The sequence below is a fragment of the Carcharhinus amblyrhynchos genome, chromosome 20 (assembly GCF_965287045.1).
Source record: "Carcharhinus amblyrhynchos chromosome 20, sCarAmb.v2.hapA, whole genome shotgun sequence".
NCBI lineage: Eukaryota > Metazoa > Chordata > Chondrichthyes > Carcharhiniformes > Carcharhinidae > Carcharhinus > Carcharhinus amblyrhynchos.
The window spans coordinates 51,055,823-51,078,057 of NC_137343.1; the positions used below are offsets into that span (position 1 = coordinate 51,055,823).

A 22,235-nucleotide genomic window follows, 5' to 3' on the forward strand; every position below is an offset into this window, starting at 1 on the left:
AGGTAATGCTCCAAGTGTGGCCTAACCAAAGGTTTACAAAGCTGCAATAAGACATCCTGATTCTTGTACTCAATGCCCCGACCAATAAAGGCAAGAATAATAAAGAATAGAGAATGAATAAACAAATAAAGAACATTCTAGAAAAAAGATGCCAAGTGTAAGAAGGAATTTTTAGGACTGGAGGAAATCAAACAGGGGAAAGAATAGGTTCAAACGCAGGTCAGAATATGGAGAACGCAGGGGTTGGGATTGGTCACCTGGGAGATTTCCAGAATGTTCCTGGGAACGTTTCCATGTTGTTCCCATGAGAATCAACAATTCTTCATGTTTTCGGGTGAAGCCAATCCACAATGTCTCTATAACATCACAATAAATATCTATGGAGCCTGGTGATGGAACCCACCCTCCCTCACCCTCTCCAACCACCCCCCAAGCAGGGTCACAGAGCCAGCCCCCCACCCACCCCCCCATTCCCACTGTCCAACCTGGCAGCCCATCCCTCACTGCTCCCATCCCAGGCCTACAGAATTCACCCACCACCCCCCCCTCCCCCATTCTCCGGCCTGGCAGCAGATATACCCCCTTCCCTCACCCGCCGCCCCCCCCACCCCACCCCCCCACCCCCAGTCCCAGGGCGGAAGTGGAAATGCCTCTTTTGACTTTGCTGTTCTCACCCCAGGTTAATGCCCCGGGGACCCGGACCCCCGGAGCAAATCCCAGCACAGCAGATGGCGGAATATAAACTCCATGAAAATCCGGAATTAAGGATCTACTGGTGACCATGAAATCATTGTCAATTGTTGGAAAAAAAAACCCATCTGGTTCACTAATGTCCTTTAGGGAAGGAAATCTGCTGTCTTTACCTGGTCTGGCCTACATGTAACTCACAGCAACTGCCCTCTGAAATGCCCCAGTGGGTCTCTGAGCGCTACAGAAACACAATATCTGTGTTAGTGACCGGGATTCTCAGAGTGTCCGGTCTGTATAGTTCCTGATTATCAGCCATATTTTGAATCAAACCCATGATGAGTACATGGGATTTAATAGGATTGAGGGTGATAGATGGGCCTGATAGGTAGGGATATGATCAGAGCAACTTGTGGGCCGAAGGGCCTGTTTGTGCTGTAGTGTTCTATGTTCTAAGCTCTCACTCTGCGCTGAGATCCAACAGAGTTAGAACGCAGAGGGGTTCCGGTTGCAGAATGAAGGGTGCTGGAGGGGGTGAGGGTGTCTTTCTCAGAGGCTGAGAACAAATTAATTCCAAAAGAGGTGATCAATGGATTTTAAGTCAGAGCGACGGTGAGAAACTACAAAATTCACATCTAGAATTTGCTCCTGTTTATTGTACTGTGCACAGGGATTTCACACGGACGCACAGAATTCATGGCAAACTTTCAACTTCCAACCAAAATACAGCACATCTTCACAATGACAGCATCACTGAGTGTGTGGGGAGGTGACTCCCAAACAAATACCTCTCCCCACAGACAGGCTTTAAAGAAGCTGACGTGAACCAGGCGCCTTTCCCGCGTACACTCGGAGTCTCAGTTTGGACTATGGACCATCCACATACACCGGACACACAATTCTACATGTAACAGCTCACAGACAAGGATACACGGCACAATAACGATTCACAGCGGGCCCCAGGGTCGGGGTAATCCAACTCCAGTCCTCCGGCCAAGCTGGGCAGGCGAGAGGGGCGGCGTTACACAGGAACATCCAGGCTGCTAGCTAACCTCCCAGCTACCTGGAGCCAATCTGACCTGCCTTATGGCGGCTCCATTCCTCTCCCTCTCGCTGCAGTTGCACCATGCAACCTTTCACCTTATCGCTATGCCAACAAGTGACAGCCTGTCTGGTTGTCAGGTCAGGAGACTTTGGCCAGAGTCCTGCAGGGAGTCTGTTGGTTGAGGGTGTGGATGAGGTGTGAGTCACAGCTGCCCTGCCCATGTTGACACTGGCTGCTGTCATCGTGGGACAGTTCCTCGTGACGGCCTCCTGTCACACTCCCATTCGACTGAAGGTGCACAACGTACCCGTTCTGGAGAATCTCCTCCTCTGCCACCTCAACTGTCACGTTAGGGCAGGTGCCAACAAGGTCTAGGTTGTACCCGTACGTACTCCCTCCATAAACCGAGCTCCTCGGGTTCTGGGTTTTGAAGGGCTGGTCAGTTTTCCTCAGGATGTGCCTTTTCAGGATCTTACGGAATGTTTGGCGGAATTCGCGGATTCTGTACGCATAAATTAAAGGGTTGACGACAGAGTTGGCGTGCGACAGGATGATGGCGACGTACAGGATCCAGGGTGGCGGGCGACAATCCTCGCAGAAGAGGTTGACACAGTTTATAATGTGCAGCGGCAGCCAGCAGACGGCAAACAGCCCCACGATGATGGCCAGTGACTTGGCCGCATGGACCTCCTTCTGGAGGGTGGACCTGCTCTTCTCCGCGTGGGTGGCTTTAAACTCCATTTGCTTGAGCTGGTGGCGAGCGGCCATGAAAATCCGCAGGTAAATCCCAAACATTATCAGCAGGGGCATCAAGACACAGGCAAAGAAGTTATAGTACACCATGTAATCCATGGTGACCACCTCTTCAAACAGACAGGCCACCATTCCCTCCTTACACACGGCCGTCTTGTTCACACTCATCTCCAGCTGACAGTTGGATTTATTCCAGCCCAGTATCGGGGTCAGGCCAATCATGAAGGACAGCAGCCAGCAGATACAGATGATGCCTCTCGCTCGCTGACCCGTCACTAAGCTGTTATACCTGGAACGACAGGGAAACCTTCCATCAATTCGTCATCGCAAACATTACAACTGTAACCTTTCTTTAAAAAAATCTGACATTCCTCACTTGCTTTAATCAAAAACTCCCATTGACAATCGCGAGCCACCCCTGGGAGAGGTGCTGCCCCCTTGCTGGAGGGCGCTTAGGCTGATTGGTGTAACAAATTGTCCCTAAATTAGTCTCCCCTCAATCTTCCCCAATAGGCGTAGACAAGGCTCATGGGTAGAGGAGGGAACTCCTGATGTTAAGATGGCGGCGTTGGCTCATTGGGCCGAAGGGCCTGTTTCCCAGGCTGGGTTGTTCTTTGTTCTTTGGGTGTAATGGCATTCCACATCCAGCAACACTCCCTGGGCTGGATTCTTTCCCATCTCTCGGGATAGCTCAGGAAGCGGGGGCTCACAGGATGGGGCGGGAGGGCAGGTTATTGTTGGGGGGGGGGAGGTGGAGTGTGGTTGGTGTGAACAGAGTGGGGTCAGGGGGTGTGGTGAGGAAGGGTGGTGTGGGAAAGAGTCGGTGGGGAGGGGGAGTCGGGGGGGAGGTTTAGAGGGTGGAGGGAAGGGGTGGGAGGGGAGGGGTAGGGAGGGTGGTCTATCTGATGACGTCATCTTGCCAGCAGCAGGGCAGAGACCAATGAAACCACTGAGTGACCGGTGGATGCTTCCTGCCAGGGTGGACTCTCTGCCAGTGTGAGGGAACCCAATTTCGGGGGGGGGAACGAACCTTCCTAATCTAATGCTCTGGGGTAGATGGAGCCCCACTCCCCAGGGGCAATACCCACCCTCGATAGGACCTGCCAGCCTGGTATGAGCGACCCCAGATGTCACTTACCCATTTGAGAACCAGAGAGCGGGCACCCTCTCTGCCAGCCGCAATCCCAGCATTCACCACCACACCCAGTGGCGCTGCTGAGACCTGAGTTACCCATTCTCTGATTGGTTGACAACTCTTGGAGGCGGCATCTCATCCCAGCAGCAACCCATTAGACCTGTTTCCATGGTGACGCATGGTGTCGCTAACCCAGTGACAGAACCATGAAAAAACCTTTCTGGAATCTTCCGGGACATTGGGAATATAAAGGAACAACTGTTGATGATACCAACCTAGAACATTAGGGAGGGTGAGGGAGAAGGGCCAGAAGAGAGGGAAGGGCCGGGCGGAGGGTGAGGGGCTTGGGGGAGGGTGAAGGGCTTGGAGGAGGGTGAGGGGCTTGGAGGAGGGTGAGGGGCTTGGAAAAGGGCTTGAGGAGGGAGCACATAAGGGTCCTGGGGGAGGGGAGGGTAAGAGTCTTCGGGGAGGAAAGTGGTCTGGGAGGAGGGGGAAGGTCTGGGAGAGAGGTCTAGGGGGAGGGGAGGGTTCTGGGGAGACAGGAGGGGTCGGGGGAAGGGGGGAACGGGAAGGGTCTGGGGGAAGGGGTCTGGGGAAGGAGGAGGGGCTGGGAGGAGCATGAGGAGCTGGGGGGAGGCGGAGGGGTAGGAGGAAGGGGAAAGGGTCAGGGTGAGAGGAAGGGGTGTGGGGGGAGGGGTTTGGAGAGGGGAGGGGCTGGGGGAGGGGGAGGGGGAGGGGTTGGGGGCAGGGTGAGGGGCTGGGGGGAGGGCAAGGGGTTGGGGGAGGGGGAGGGGTTGGGGGGAGGGGTTGGGGGTAGGGTGAGGGGTTGGGGAAGGGGGAGGAGTTGGGGGGAGGGGTTTGGGGAAGGGGGCGGGGTCTAGGGAAAGGCCTGGGGGAGGGTGAGGGACTGGGGGTGGATTTGGGGCTGACCCTCTCTCTGTGTGTGTGAGAGATGACCGTGATGTTCTGTAATGACCTCAGTACAGACGGTGCATGAACTTTAATGTTTGAGAAACACCAGGAGCTGGTTTGTGACCAGCAGGAAAGGTGAGCAACAGTGAGTCACAGATACCGGGTAGCAGAGTGGGTTAGAACTGCTGCCTCACAGCACCACAGACCCAGGTTCGATTCCCGGCTCGGGTCACTGTCTGTGTGGAGTCTGTACATTCTCCCCGTGTCTGCGTGGGTTTCCTCCCACAATCCAAAGATGTGCGGCTTTGGCACATTGACCCAAACAGGTGTGGCAACTTGGGGCTTTTCACAGCAACTTCATCGCAGTGTTAATGTAAGCCTAGTTGTGACACTGATAATGAACAAACTATAACTTTATTGAAGAATTTGGGTGGAATTAGTTAAGGATTATTAACTGTGACACTAGGAGCATTGGGAAATTGTGACAGGCTCAAACCCCCTGGACTGAGGCCTCAAACTGCTCCCACCAACTCCAGATGGGACCTACGCAAGTTCTGAACAGGGCAATGGAGGGTATCTCCCCCCCCTCCACATCCAGAGATACACCCCCCTCCTCTGCCGAATCCCACCCCCCTCCCTCATCTATCCGGATCTGCACTCACGTCCCTCTGCTCATCCCCAGCACTACCCCACCCCCTCGGGATCCAGCCTGGCTTCTCCCTCACTGTCCGAGGCTGGCCTCTCTGGGGCACAACGGCCAGGGGAAGTGGGGAAGTACAGTCATCAGTCCGAGCTCCTCCTGTGCCTCCGAGATTGTGTCTAATCAGCAGTGACAGACCCAACACAGTCACTATCATTGGGCCCTAATGATGGTGTAGGTTGATGGGCTCGACCCCCCGGGGGTTCACTTGTCTGGCACACAGGCACCTAACGCTGACTCACCCACATCGGAAAGACATGGAACGGTCTGGAGAAGCACAGAGAAGACTGAGGTTTGTACATAACCCCCTCCACACAACAACCAACAGTCACCATTGTGTCAAATAACCCACAGTGAATAGCTCAAGAGTATTTCCTGTCTAAAACCACAGTTTACAGCGGGACTCGGTTCTCGCTCAAGCTTGTTAAGGTTTGATGAATTTGGAATCAGCCCAGAGTGAACATAAAACAATTCAGGAGTTGACATCTTTGTGAAATGCTGACAGCTATTTTCACTTTCATCATCTCTGGATTTAAACAACTCCACTTTGAGAATTTATCTTTGCAAAGAAAGTTTCCATTTCCCCTCACAGAAAAAAAAATGGATTAATCCAAAACTGAGCAGGCCAAACTGCCCAAAAAAGCGCTATCTTCAAATGTGTCAGGTTAAGAATGAGTTATTTCTAAAACCCAGTGACGGTTACAGCAGTAAGAGATATCTCTATATAAAGTAGTTCTGTGGACACAGTCTCTCACACTGTTGGCCCCTATTTTACCATTACAAATCAACTTCCTTCCTCCAATCTGCACAAAAGTTTCCCTCTGCCGCTATCGCTTCAGACAGTTGTTCAAGGATTGTGCAGCTGCTAAAAAGCCCATAAAATGGATTAAAAAAAAACAAGGAAATAAACCAGCGTGTAATCCTGGGCATGAAACAGTCGAGTCTGAATTATCCTGTGTGTAAAACACTGCAGCCCATGTTATCCCGCGTTTAACACGGTCTAGCCTGTGTTATTCCGCGTTTAACACTGTCCAGCCTATGTTATCCCGTGTTTAGCACTGTCCAGTCTGTGTTTAACACTGTCCAGCCTGAGTTATCCTGTGTTTAACACTGTCCAGCCTGTGTTATCCCATGTTTAACACTGTCCAGCCTGTGTTATCCCGCGTTTAACACTGACCAGCCTGTGTTATCCCGCGTTTAACACTGTCCAGCCTGTGTTATCCTGCGTTTAACACTGTCCAGCCTGTGTTATCCCACGTTTAACACTGACCAGCCTGTGTTATCCCGCGTTTAACACTGTCCAGCCTGTGTTATCCCGCGTTTAACACTGACCAGCCTGTGTTATCCCACATTTAACACTGACCAGCCTGTATTATCCCGCGTTTAACACTGTCCAGCCTGTGTTATCCTGCGTTTAACACCGTCCAGCCTGTGTTATCCCGCGTTTAACACCGTCCAGCCTGTGTTATCCCGTGTTTAACACTGTCCAGCCTGTGTTATCCCGTGTTTAACACTGTCCAGCCTGCGTTATCCTGTGTTTAACACTGTCCAGCCTGCGTTATCCCGTGTTTAACACTGTCCAGCCTGTATTATCCTGCGTTTAACACTGTCCAGGGTGTTTGCCTGGAGTTTGGCTTCGAGTCTGAGGCTGGACGTCGGGCAGTGTGAGGGAGGGGGTTTATTAATCTCAGACCTGGGAGAGTTGAGATTCAGTTTAACAGGGGAACAGTTTCTCACACAACACAACCTGCGTCACCTCCACTCAATAACTCCTGCTGCAGGCACTCACTTTCAGTCCTGTTAACACTGAGGGTAAAACTCCGATAAACACACAGAAAATTCTGATCTGTCACCGGGAAAGGAAAAGGTTTGTTTAAATGGGTACGGTTTCTATCCAAGCTGTATGTGTTTACTTACAAACAGGTGACACTTGTATCAATCAGCTCCCAGACTGAATCTCACTTGATTCATCCTGATCTCAATTATTTTATCCATTCAGTGGGGGGTGGGTGTTGCTGGCTGGCTAGCATTTATTGCCCATCCCCTGAGAAGGTGCTGCTGAGCTGCCTTCCTGAACCTCTGCAATCCGTGTGCTGTGTCTTGACTCACAATGATGTTAGGGAGGGAATTCCAGGATTTTGACCCAGTTTTTGCAAACAGTGATATATTTCCAAGTCAGGATGGTGAGTGGCTTGGAGGGGAACCTGCAGGTGGTGTTTCCATGTATCTGCTGCAGTCATCTTTTGAGATGGAAGTGGCCGTGTGTTTGGAAGGTGCTGTCTAAGGATCTTGTACACACGGCTGCTACTGAGTGTTGGTGGTGGAGGGATTGGATGTTTGTAGATGTGGTGCTAATCAAGTGGGCTGCTTTGTCCTGGATGATGTCAAGCTTCTCGAGTGTTGGAGCTGTACCGATCCAGGCAAGTGGGGAGAATTCCATCACATTCCTGACTTGCACCTTGTAGATGGTGGATAGGCTTTGGGAAGTCAGGAGGTGAGTATTCCTAGCTTCTGACCTGCTCTTGTAGCTACTGTGTTTGTGGTGAGCCCGGTTGAGTTTATAGTCAATGGCACCCCCAAGAATGTTGACAGTGGGGATTCAGTGATGGTTACACCATTGAATACCAAGGGGCGGTGGTTAGGGTATCTCTCATTGATGATGATCATTGCCTGGCATTTGTGTGGCACGAATGTTATTTGCCACTTGTCAGCCCAAGCCTGGATATTGTCCAGATCTTGTTGCATTTGAACATGGACTGCTTCAGTATCTGGGGAATTGCGAATGGTGCTGAACATTGTACAATCATCAGTGAACATCTCACTTCTACCTTATGGAAGAGAGAAGGCCATTGACGAAACAGCTGAAGATTGTTGAGCTTTGGACACTACCCTGAGGGACTCCTGAACTAATGTCCTGGCCCTGAGATGACTGACCCTCCACAACCAGAACCACCTTCCTATGTTGCAGGTATGACTCCAACCAGTGGAGAGTTTGCCCCCGATACCCATTGATTTCAGTTTTGCTGGGGCTCCTTGATGCCACACTCGATTGAATGCAGCCTTGATGTCGAGGGCTGTCACTGTCTCTCCTTACCTCTGGAATTCACCTCTTTTCCCCATGTTTGACCCAAGGCTGTAATGAGATCAGGAGCTGAGTGACCCCCTGGCGAAACCCAAACTGGGTGTCACTGAGCAGGTTATTGCTGAGCAGGTGCTGCTGGATAGCGCTGTGGATGACCCTTCCATCACTTTACTGATGATCGAGAGTAGACTGAGTGGGTGATAATTGGCTGGGTTGGATTTGTCCTGCTTTTTGTGTACAGGGCAGACCTGGGCAATTTTCCACATTGTTGGGTTGATGCCAGTGTTGTAACTACTGGAAGAGCTTGGCTAGGGGATCGGTAAGTCCTGGAGCACAAGTCTTTAGTACTGATGCTGGAATGTTATCAGGGCCCATTGCCTTTTCAGTATCCAGTGCCTCCATCCATTTCTTGATACCACGTGGAGTGAATTGAATTGGCTGGAGACTGGCATCTGAGATGCTGGGGACCACTGGAGGAGGCCGAGATGGATCATCCACTCGGCACGTGTGGCTGAGAATTGCTGCGAATGCTTCAGCCTGATCTTTTACATTGATGTGCTGGGCTTCTCCATCATTGAGGGTGGGGATATTTGTGAAGTCTCCTCCTCCAGTGAGTTGTTTAATTGTCCACCACCATTCACAACTGGATGTAGAGGGACTGCAGAGCTTAGATCTGATCCATTGGTTATGGGATCGTTTCGCTCTGTTACTTGCTGTTTTTGCTGTTTGGCTTCCAAGTAATCCTGTTTGGTAGCTTCACCAGGTTGACACCTCATTTTTAGGTGCTGCTCCTGACATGTACCCCTGTGCTCTCCATTACACTGGGGTTGATGATGATGGTTGAGTGGAGGTTGTGCCGGGCCATGAGGCTGCAGATTGTACTGGGGTACAATTCCACTGCTGTTCATGGCCCACAGCACCCCATGGGGGGAGCAGGAGAGTGGGGGGAGCGGGAGGGCGGGGGGAGCGGGAGAGCGGGGGGAGCGGGAGAGCAGGAGGACGGGGGGAGCGGGAGAGTGGGGGGAGCGTGAGGGCGGGGGGAGCGGGAGAGCGGGGGGAGCGGGAGAGCGGGAGAGTGGGGGGAGCGGGAGGACGGGGGGAGCGGGAGGGCGGGGGGAGCGGGAGGGCGGGGGGAGCGGGAGAGCGGGGGGAGCGGGAGAGCGGGGGGAGCGGGAGGACGGGGGGAGTGGGAGAGTGGGGGGAGCGGGAGGGCGGGGGGAGCGGGAAAGTCAGAATGGAAGCAGGTTCGGTAGTCGGTCAGGGGGAGGGAGGTACCTGGAGTAGTGTGTGTAGTTTGGGGGTCTGTATCTGAGGAAATGCAGGTATCTAACAGTGTAGATTGTTTGTGAGGTTGAGTAGCAGTGACCTCCAGTCTCTGGAGAAGAACGAGAGGTGATCTGAGTGAAATGTCGGGATGTTGGAAGGGGAGGGGGAGTGAGGTGTTTCCTGGTGGTTAACAATGGAAGGTTCTGGAAATGATGGAGGAAGATAGACTGAGTGTGGAAGCTGCTGGAATGAAAGGAACAAGGGAATCCTGATGTGGTGGGAGGACATGAATCCTGAAATGAACTGTATCAGCTTCTCTCCGGAGATTTCCCTCTGTATTCACAAACAGGACTGGCCCACTTCCTCTCTTTACAAACCCCCCCTGCCTCTCCAAACAGATTTCTTCCAATCTCCATCCTGCTTTTCCTCCTTCCATCGACATCCATCCTCTGCCACTTTAATATTGCGTTTTCCAGCCACCACTAACTGTATCTCCACATCCCTTGCAGCATTCCCGAGGGACAGATCTCTCTCCGTTGGGGTAATGCCCCTCATTGGGATAATGCCCCTCTAGCGTATTAGCTGCTGAGGTGAAGCCAGCCTGCTCAGAGGGCAGTGTGTTGGCCCAGTTTAATAGGCTGGTTAAACATTCTCTCCTAATGAGCTCACCAAGGTCCTTCTGATAGTGGTACAGCCCTGTGTGCCCCTCCTCAGTGTCAGCGAGTGTACACTCAGTGCACGCATAGATCGATAAGGAATAAAAACAGCCCCAAGCAGCAAAAAGAGACTTTGATCTTGGAGAATGTCACAGCCAAGCTTTTGTCGAATCAATCGCAGGCCAACCTTCAGAACCAAGCACGTAAAGCTCTTGGACAGTCAGAGGCAGCACACAGCACGGTCCATTCTCAATAATCAATCAAGTCCCAGTCAGTACCAAATCCATTGTTTCAGCTCAACAACCAGGAACCACATCCCACCCCCCAACTCCTTCTCATATCTATTAACGAGATGTGGCATCTCTGGCAATGCCAGTGTTTAATGCCCGTCTCTAATTACCCTTGAGAAGGTTGTGGTGAATCGCTCATCCAGACAAGTGGGGAGAATTCCATCAGACTCCTGACTTGTAGATGGGAGTCAGGGGGTGAGTTACTCACCGCAGGATTCCCAGCCTCTGACCTGCTCCTGCAGCCAGTGTTTACAGGGCTAGTCCACTCGAGTTTCTGGTCAATGGTAACACCCAGGATGATGATAATGAGGCATTCAGCGATAGTAATGCGGTTAAATATCAAGAAGTGATGGTTAGATTCTCTCTTTTTGCAGATGGTCATTGCCTGGCATTTATGTGGCGTGAATACTTGCCACTTGTCAGCCCCAGCCTGGGTATTGTTCAGGTCTGGTTGTGTTTGAACATTGGCTGCTTCAGTATCTGAGGAATTGCAAATGGTGCTGAACATTGCGCAATCATCAGTGAACATCCCCAAGCCATCTTCCTTCGTACCGGATATGACTCCAACAAGCGAAAAGGTTCCTCCCTAATTCCCATGGTCTCCAGTTTTGCTCGGGCTCCTTGATGCCACACTTGATCAAATGTAGTCTTGATGTCAAGGGCAGTCACTCTCTCCTCACCTCTGGAATTCACCTCTTTTTCCATGTTTGACCCAAGGCTGTAATGAGATCAGGAGCTGAGTGATCCCCTGGCAAAACCCAAACTGGGTGTCACTGAGCAGGTTATTGCTGAGCAGGTGCTGCTGGATAGCGCTGTTGATGACCCTTCCATCACTTTACTGATGATCGAGAGTAGACTGAGTGGGTGATAATTGGCTGGGTTGGACTTGTCCTGCTTTTTGTGTACAGGGCAGACCTGGGCAATTTTCCACATTGTTGGGTTGATGCCAGTGTTGTAACTACTGGAAGAGCTTGGCTAGGGGATCGGTAAGTCCTGGAGCACAAGTCTTTAGTACTGATGCTGGAATGTTATCAGGGCCCATTGCCTTTTCAGTATCCAGTGCCTCCAACCATTTCTTGATACCACGTGGAGTGAATCGAATTGGCTGGAGACTGGCATCTGAGATGCTGGGGACCACTGGAGGAGGCCGAGATGGATCATCCACTCGGCACGTGTGGCTGAGAATTGCTGCGAATGCTTCAGCCTGATCTTTTACATTGATGTGCTGGGCTTCTCCATCATTGAGGGTGGGGATATTTGTGAAGTCTCCTCCTCCAGTGAGTTGTTTAATTGTCCACCGCCATTCACAACTGGATGTAGAGGGACTGCAGAGCTTAGATCTGATCCATTGGTTATGGGATCGTTTCGCTCTGTTACTTGCTGTTTTTGCTGTTTGGTAGCTTCACCAGGTTGACACCTCATTTTTCGGGATGCCCAGTGCTGCTCCTGACATGCCCTCCCACACTCTCCATTGAACAGGGTTGATTCCCTGGCTTGGTGGTAATGGTAGAGTGGGGGATAAGCCGGGCCATGAGGTTACAGACTGTGCTGGGGTACAATTCCACTGCTGTTGATGGCCCACAGCACCCCATGGATGCCCAGTCTTGAGTTGCTGGAACGGTTTGAAGTCTGTCCCATTTATCACTGCGATCGTGTCACACAACACGATGGAAGGTGTCCCGACTGTAAGGGCAGGACTTTGCATTTTGGCCTGTGTGATAGTCGCTCTTACTGACACAGTCATGGATAGATTGGTGAGAATGAAGTTATATTTCCTTCACTGCCCAATCTGTGTCTGTTAGCGCCCAGCCAGCTCGGTCTGTGTTGGTGCTACTGAGACACTCTCAGTGATGGGCATTGATATCCCCCACCCAGAGAACACACAGTGCCCTCGCCACCCTCGGAGCTTCCTTTAACTCTTCCAGTTTCAACAGAAACGGAGTTGGGGCAGAGTGGGGAGTTGGGGAGGGGGCAGGAGGAAATCTGCAGGAGGTTTCTTTGCCCATCTTTGACCTGCTGGGGTCCCGAGTTGATGTTAAAGACTCTCGGGGTCCTGAGTGTGCTGTCTGTCTCTGGGTCTGTCCTGGTGGTGGGACAGACTCAGTGATGGCGATGAAGGTGTCTGGGGCACCAGCTAAAGCTCTGATCTGGTGAGCGAGCCTACGTCAGGCTCAACTAGCCTGGGAGACAAATCTCCCAAAGTTGGCACAAGTCCTTAGATGCTGAAGAGGAGATCTTGGCAGGGTTGACTGGGGAGAATTTTCTCTGTCAATGCCAGGTGGGCTGTCCACTTTTGTTCTCATCGCAATTTTCTGCCATGGTTTAAACTGCTGTGGGTCTGGAGTCACACACAGACCAGGCCAGGTAAGGACAGCAGATTCCCATCACTCCCCTGAAGTGAACCAGATGGGTTTTATGGTAATTCAATAGTTTAATTTCATCATTATTAAGACTAACTTTTAATTCCTGATTATTCATTAACTTAATTTAAATTCCACTAGCTTTCATTGTGGGATTTGAACCTGTGCCCCCAGAGCATTAGTCTGGGTCTCTGGATTAGAAGCAGAGTGACATTCCCACTCCGCTACTTGCTGCGTGTGAGAAGTGAGGAAAGGAACAAGCTGGTTTGGCCTGCGCTGCCTTCTATGGTTGAACAGCCTGTTATCTGTAAAATAGCTACTAAGGTCAAGAGGATAAGTGACTGTAGAACCTACATCATTAACTGCCCCATGGTTAAAGGATTAGATCAGCGATATATATTTATCACAAATAACGCTTACCACAGATATGGCAGAATGATGACACTTTGTTGTCTGTCTAAACATGGTAGTTGATGGTTTCGAGTTTCCTGGTATTAGTAGGTGTTTTAAAGGTGGGCATTTTTCATCATCCTGCACCTCTGGGGAGGAGGGTGAGGCACCTCCTAAACCAGCCTCCCATCCATTGACTCTGTCTACACTTCCCAATGCCTCGGGAAAAGCAGCCGGCATCATCAAGGACCCCCCGCACCCCGGGCATTCTCTCTCCCACCTTCTTCCATCAGGAAAAAGATACAAAAGTCTGAGGTCCCGTACTGACCCACTCGAGAACAGCTTCTTCCCTGCTGCTGTCAGAGTTTTGAATGGACCTACCCCGCATTAAGTTGATCTTCCTCTACACCCTCGCTGTGACACTACATTCTGCACTCTCTTGTTTCCTTCTCTATGAACAGTATGCTTTGTCTGTATAGCACGCCAGAAATAATACTTTTCACTGTATACGAATACACGTGACAATAATAAAAAATAACAAATCAAGGCAGTTAATAAACCCCAGGGGAGTTGGGACAGGTTTTACGGGGGTAGGATATTGATCGAAGGTTGTCTCATGTACACCACTGACTCCACTGATCCAACTGGACAGAGACTGACACGCTGAGGATGCTGAGACTGACACGCTGAGGATGCTGAGACTGACACACTGAGGATGCTGAGACTGACACACTGAGGATGCTGAGACTGACACGCTGAGGATGCTGAGACTGACACACTGAGGATGCTGAGACTGACACACTGAGGATGCTGAGACTGACACACTGAGGATGCTGAGACTGACACGCTGAGGATGCTGAGACTGACACACTGAGGATGCTGAGACTGACACGCTGAGGATGCTGAGACTGACACGCTGAGGATGCTGAGACTGACACGCTGAGGATGCTGAGACTGACACGCTGAGGATGCTGAGACTGACACGCTGAGGATGCTGAGACTGACACACTGAGGATGCTGAGACTGACACGGTGAGGATGCTGAGACTGACACGCTGAGGATGCTGAGACTGACACGCTGAGGATGCTGAGACTGACACACTGAGGATGCTGAGACTGACACGCTGAGGATGCTGAGACTGACACACTGAGGATGCTGAGACTGACACGCTGAGGATGCTGAGACTGACACACTGAGGATGCTGAGACTGACACGCTGAGGATGCTGAGACTGACACGCTGAGGATGCTGAGACTGACACACTGAGGATGCTGAGACTGACACACTGAGGATGCTGAGACTGACACGCTGAGGATGCTGAGACTGACACACTGAGGATGCTGAGACTGACACACTGAGACTGACACGCTGAGGATGCTGAGACTGACACGCTGAGGATGCTGAGACTGACACGCTGAGGATGCTGAGACTGACACGCTGAGGATGCTGAGACTGACACGCTGAGGATGCTGAGACTGACACGCTGAGGATGCTGAGACTGACACGCTGAGGATGCTGAGACTGACACGCTGAGGATGCTGAGACTGACACACTGAGACTGACACACTGAGGATGCTGAGACTGACACACTGAGGATGCTGAGACTGACACGCTGAGGATGCTGAGACTGACACACTGAGACTGACACGCTGAGGATGCTGAGACTGACACGCTGAGGATGCTGAGACTGACACGCTGAGGATGCTGAGACTGACACACTGAGGATGCTGAGACTGACACACTGAGACTGACACACTGAGGATGCTGAGACTGACACACTGAGACTGACACACTGAGACTGACACACTGAGGATGCTGAGACTGACACACTGAGGATGCTGAGACTGACACGCTGAGGATGCTGAGACTGACACACTGAGACTGACACACTGAGGATGCTGAGACTGACACACTGAGACTGACACACTGAGACTGACACACTGAGGATGCTGAGACTGACACACTGAGACTGACACACTGAGACTGACACGCTGAGGATGCTGAGACTGACACACTGAGGATGCTGAGACTGACACACTGAGACTGACACACTGAGGATGCTGAGACTGACACACTGAGACTGACACACTGAGACTGACACACTGAGGATGCTGAGACTGACACACTGAGACTGACACGCTGAGGATGCTGAGACTGACACGCTGAGGATGCTGAGACTGACACACTGAGGATGCTGAGACAGACACACTGAGGATGCTGAGACTGACACGCTGAGGATGCTGAGACTGACACGCTGAGGATGCTGAGACTGACACACTGAGACTGACACACTGAGGATGCTGAGACTGACACACTGAGACTGACACACTGAGACTGACACACTGAGGATGCTGAGACTGACACACTGAGACTGACACACTGAGACTGACACGCTGAGGATGCTGAGACTGACACACTGAGACTGACACACTGAGACTGACACACTGAGGATGCTGAGACTGACACGCTGAGGATGCTGAGACTGACACACTGAGACTGACACACTGAGACTGACACACTGAGACTGACACACTGAGGATGCTGAGACTGACACGCTGAGGATGCTGAGACTGACACACTGAGACTGACACACTGAGACTGACACACTGAGGATGCTGAGACTGACACACTGAGACTGACACACTGAGACTGACACGCTGAGGATGCTGAGACTGACACACTGAGGATGCTGAGACTGACACGCTGAGGATGCTGAGACTGACACACTGAGACTGACACACTGAGGATGCTGAGACTGACACACTGAGACTGACACACTGAGACTGACACACTGAGGATGCTGAGACTGACACACTGAGACTGACACGCTGAGGATGCTGAGACTGACACGCTGAGGATGCTGAGACTGACACACTGAGGATGCTGAGACTGACACGCTGAGGATGCTGAGACTGACACACTGAGACTGACACACTGAGGATGCTGAGACTGACACACTGAGACTGACACACTGAGACTGACACACTGAGGATGCTGAGACTGACACACTGAGACTGACACGCTGAGGATGCTGAGACTGACACACTGAGACTGACACACTGAGACTGACACACTGAGGATGCTGAGACTGACACGCTGAGGATGCTGAGACTGACACACTGAGACTGACACACTGAGACTGACACACTGAGGATGCTGAGACTGACACGCTGAGGATGCTGAGACTGACACACTGAGACTGACACACTGAGACTGACACACTGAGGATGCTGAGACTGACACACTGAGACTGACACACTGAGACTGACACGCTGAGGATGCTGAGACTGACACACTGAGGATGCTGAGACTGACACGCTGAGGATGCTGAGACTGACACACTGAGACTGACACGCTGAGGATGCTGAGACTGACACACTGAGACTGACACACTGAGACTGACACACTGAGGATGCTGAGACTGACACACTGAGACTGACACGCTGAGGATGCTGAGACTGACACGCTGAGACTGACACGCTGAGGATGCTGAGACTGACACGCTGAGGATGCTGAGACTGACACACTGAGGATGCTGAGACTGACACGCTGAGGATGCTGAGACTGACACACTGAGACTGACACACTGAGGATGCTGAGACTGACACACTGAGGATGCTGAGACTGACACACTGAGGATGCTGAGACTGACACGCTGAGGATGCTGAGACTGACACGCTGAGGATGCTGAGACTGACACACTGAGGATGCTGAGACTGACACACTGAGACTGACACACTGAGGATGCTGAGACTGACACACTGAGGATGCTGAGACTGACACGCTGAGGATGCTGAGACTGACACGCTGAGGATGCTGAGACTGACACACTGAGGATGCTGAGACTGACACGCTGAGGATGCTGAGACTGACACACTGAGACTGACACGCTGAGGATGCTGAGACTGACACACTGAGGATGCTGAGACTGACACGCTGAGGATGCTGAGACTGACACGCTGAGACTGACACGCTGAGACTGACACACTGAGACTGACACACTGAGGATGCTGAGACTGACACACTGAGGATGCTGAGACTGACACACTGAGGATGCTGAGACTGACACGCTGAGGATGCTGAGACTGACACACTGAGACTGACACACTGAGGATGCTGATACTGACACACTGAGGATGCTGAGACTGACACACTGAGACTGACACACTGAGGATGCTGAGACTGACACGCTGAGGATGCTGAGACTGACACACTGAGAATGCTGAGACTGACACACTGAGGATGCTGAGACTGACACACTGAGGATGCTGAGACTGACACACTGAGGATGCAGAGACTGACACACTGAGACTGACACACTGAGACTGACACACTGAGACTGACACACTGAGGATGCTGAGACTGACACAATGAGACTGACACGCTGAGGATGCGGAGACTGACACACTGAGACTGACACACTGAGACTGACACACTGAGGATGCTGAGACTGACACAATGAGGATGCTGAGACTGACACATTGAGACTGACACACTGAGGATGCTGAGACTGACACACTGAGGATGCTGAGACTGACACACTGAGGATGCTGAGACTGACACGCTGAGGATGCTGAGACTGACACACTGAGACTGACACACTGAGGATGCTGAGACTGACACAATGAGGAAGCTGAGACTGACACACTGAGACTGACACACTGAGGATGCTGAGACTGACACGCTGAGGATGCTGAGACTGACACACTGAGGATGCTGAGACTGACACACTGAGGATGCTGAGACTGACACACTGAGGATGCTGAGACTGACACAATGAGGATGCTGAGACTGACACACTGAGACTGACACACTGAGACTGACACACTGAGACTGACACACTGAGGATGCTGAGACTGACACACTGAGACTGACACACTGAGACTGACACACTGAGGATGCTGAGACTGACACAATGAGACTGACACGCTGAGGATGCGGAGACTGACACACTGAGACTGACACACTGAGACTGACACACTGAGGATGCTGAGACTGACACAATGAGACTGACACGCTGAGGATGCGGAGACTGACACACTGAGACTGACACACTGAGACTGACACACTGAGGATGCTGAGACTGACACAATGAGGATGCTGAGACTGACACACTGAGGATGCTGAGACTGACACACTGAGGATGCTGAGACTGACACGCTGAGGATGCTGAGACTGACACACTGAGACTGACACACTGAGACTGACACACTGAGGATGCTGAGACTGACACACTGAGGATGCTGAGACTGACACACTGAGGATGCTGAGACTGACACGCTGAGGATGCTGAGACTGACACACTGAGACTGACACACTGAGACTGACACACTGAGGATGCTGAGACTGACACAATGAGGATGCTGAGACTGACACACTGAGACTGACACACTGAGGATGCTGAGACTGACACGCTGAGGATGCTGAGACTGACACACTGAGGATGCTGAGACTGACACACTGAGGATGCGGAGACTGACACACTGAGACTGACACACTGAGACTGACACACTGAGACTGACACACTGAGACTGACACGCTGAGGATGCTGAGACTGACACGCTGAGGATGCTGAGACTGACACGCTGAGGATGCTGAGACTGACACGCTGAGGATGCTGAGACTGACACACTGAGGATGCTGAAACTGACACGCTGAGGATGCTGAGACTGACACGCTGAGGATGCTGAGACTGACACGCTGAGGATGCTGAGACTGACACACTGAGGATGCTGAGACTGACACGCTGAGGATGCTGAGACTGACACAATGAGGATGCTGAGACTGACACACTGAGGATGCTGAGACTGACACGCTGAGGATGCTGAGACTGACACGCTGAGGATGCTGAGACTGACACGCTGAGGATGCTGAGACTGACACACTGAGACTGACACGCTGAGGATGCTGAGACTGACACACTGAGGATGCTGAGACTGACACGCTGAGGATGCTGAGACTGACACACTGAGACTGACACGCTGAGGATGCGGAGACTGACACACTGAGACTGACACACTGAGACTGACACGCTGAGGATGCTGAGACTGACACGCTGAGGATGCTGAGACTGACACACTGAGGATGCTGAGACTGACACGCTGAGACTGACACACTGAGGATGCTGAGACTGACACACTGAGGATGCTGAGACTGACACGCTGAGGATGCTGAGACTGACACAATGAGACTGACACGCTGAGGATGCGGAGACTGACACGCTGAGGATGCTGAGACTGACACACTGAGGATGCTGAGACTGACACACTGAGGATGCTGAGACTGACACGCTGAGACTGACACACTGAGACTGACACACTGAGGATGCTGAGACTGACACACTGAGACTGACACACTGAGACTGACACACTGAGGATGCTGAGACTGACACAATGAGACTGACACGCTGAGGATGCGGAGACTGACACACTGAGACTGACACACTGAGACTGACACGCTGAGGATGCTGAGACTGACACGCTGAGGATGCTGAGACTGACACACTGAGGATGCTGAGACTGACACACTGAGGATGCTGAGACTGACACGCTGAGACTGACACACTGAGACTGACACACTGAGGATGCTGAGACTGACACACTGAGACTGACACACTGAGACTGACACACTGAGGATGCTGAGACTGACACAATGAGACTGACACGCTGAGGATGCGGAGACTGACACACTGAGACTGACACACTGAGACTGACACGCTGAGGATGCTGAGACTGACACGCTGAGGATGCTGAGACTGACACACTGAGGATGCTGAGACTGACACGCTGAGACTGACACACTGAGGATGCTGAGACTGACACACTGAGGATGCTGAGACTGACACGCTGAGGATGCTGAGACTGACACACTGAGACTGACACGCTGAGGATGCTGAGACTGACACACTGAGACTGACACACTGAGACTGACACACTGAGGATGCTGAGACTGACACACTGAGACTGACACGCTGAGGATGCTGAGACTGACACGCTGAGGATGCTGAGACTGACACACTGAGGATGCTGAGACTGACACACTGAGACTGACACACTGAGACTGACACACTGAGGATGCTGAGACTGACACACTGAGGATGCTGAGACTGACACGCTGAGACTGACACACTGAGGATGCTGAGACTGACACAATGAGACTGACACGCTGAGGATGCGGAGACTGACACACTGAGACTGACACACTGAGGATGCTGAGACTGACACGCTGAGACTGACACACTGAGGATGCTGAGACTGACACACTGAGGATGCTGAGACTGACACAATGAGACTGACACGCTGAGGATGCGGAGACTGACACACTGAGACTGACACACTGAGGATGCTGAGACTGACACGCTGAGACTGACACACTGAGGATGCTGAGACTGACACGCTGAGACTGACACACTGAGGATGCTGAGACTGACACAATGAGACTGACACACTGAGGATGCTGAGACTGACACAATGAGACTGACACGCTGAGGATGCTGAGACTGACACGCTGAGGATGCTGAGACTGACACACTGAGGATGCTGAGACTGACACACTGAGACTGACACACTGAGGATGCTGAGACTGACACACTGAGACTGACACACTGAGACTGACACGCTGAGGATGCTGAGACTGACACACTGAGGATGCTGAGACTGACACGCTGAGACTGACACACTGAGGATGCTGAGACTGACACAATGAGACTGACACGCTGAGGATGCGGAGACTGACACACTGAGACTGACACACTGAGACTGACACGCTGAGGATGCTGAGACTGACACGCTGAGGATGCTGAGACTGACACACTGAGGATGCTGAGACTGACACGCTGAGACTGACACACTGAGGATGCTGAGACTGACACACTGAGGATGCTGAGACTGACACGCTGAGGATGCTGAGACTGACACACTGAGACTGACACGCTGAGGATGCTGAGACTGACACACTGAGACTGACACACTGAGACTGACACACTGAGGATGCTGAGACTGACACACTGAGACTGACACGCTGAGGATGCTGAGACTGACACGCTGAGGATGCTGAGACTGACACACTGAGGATGCTGAGACTGACACACTGAGACTGACACACTGAGACTGACACACTGAGGATGCTGAGACTGACACACTGAGACTGACACGCTGAGGATGCTGAGACTGACACACTGAGGATGCTGAGACTGACACACTGAGGATGCTGAGACTGACACACTGAGACTGACACACTGAGGATGCTGAGACTGACACACTGAGGATGCTGAGACTGACACACTGAGGATGCTGAGACTGACACGCTGAGGATGCTGAGACTGACACACTGAGACTGACACGCTGAGGATGCTGCGACTGACACACTGAGACTGACACACTGAGACTGACACACTGAGGATGCTGAGACTGACACACTGAGACTGACACGCTGAGGATGCTGAGACTGACACGCTGAGGATGCTGAGACTGACACACTGAGGATGCTGAGACTGACACACTGAGACTGACACACTGAGACTGACACACTGAGGATGCTGAGACTGACACACTGAGACTGACACGCTGAGGATGCTGAGACTGACACACTGAGGATGCTGAGACTGACACACTGAGGATGCTGAGACTGACACAATGAGACTGACACGCTGAGGATGCGGAGACTGACACACTGAGACTGACACACTGAGACTGACACGCTGAGGATGCTGAGACTGACACGCTGAGGATGCTGAGACTGACACACTGAGGATGCGGAGACTGACACGCTGAGGATGCTGAGACTGACACGCTGAGGATGCTGAGACTGACACACTGAGGATGCTGAGACTGACACACTGAGGATGCTGAGACTGACACACTGAGACTGACACACTGAGACTGACACGCTGAGGATGCTGAGACTGACACACTGAGACTGACACACTGAGACTGACACGCTGAGGATGCTGAGACTGACAC

At 52.0% G+C, this 22,235-nt stretch overlaps 1 protein-coding gene across 1 annotated transcript in view; it reads right to left on the reverse strand.

Moving 5' to 3' along the window:
* Nucleotides 1-1,328: 1,328 nt before the first annotated feature.
* adora2aa (adenosine A2a receptor a) overlaps nucleotides 1,329-22,235 on the reverse strand; it is a 36,797-nt gene continuing 15,890 nt past the window's right edge. The window contains 1 exon segment of the mRNA XM_080208797.1: nucleotides 1,329-2,774. Coding sequence (XP_080064923.1) covers nucleotides 1,871-2,774 — 904 coding nt within the window. The 3' untranslated portion in view covers nucleotides 1,329-1,870.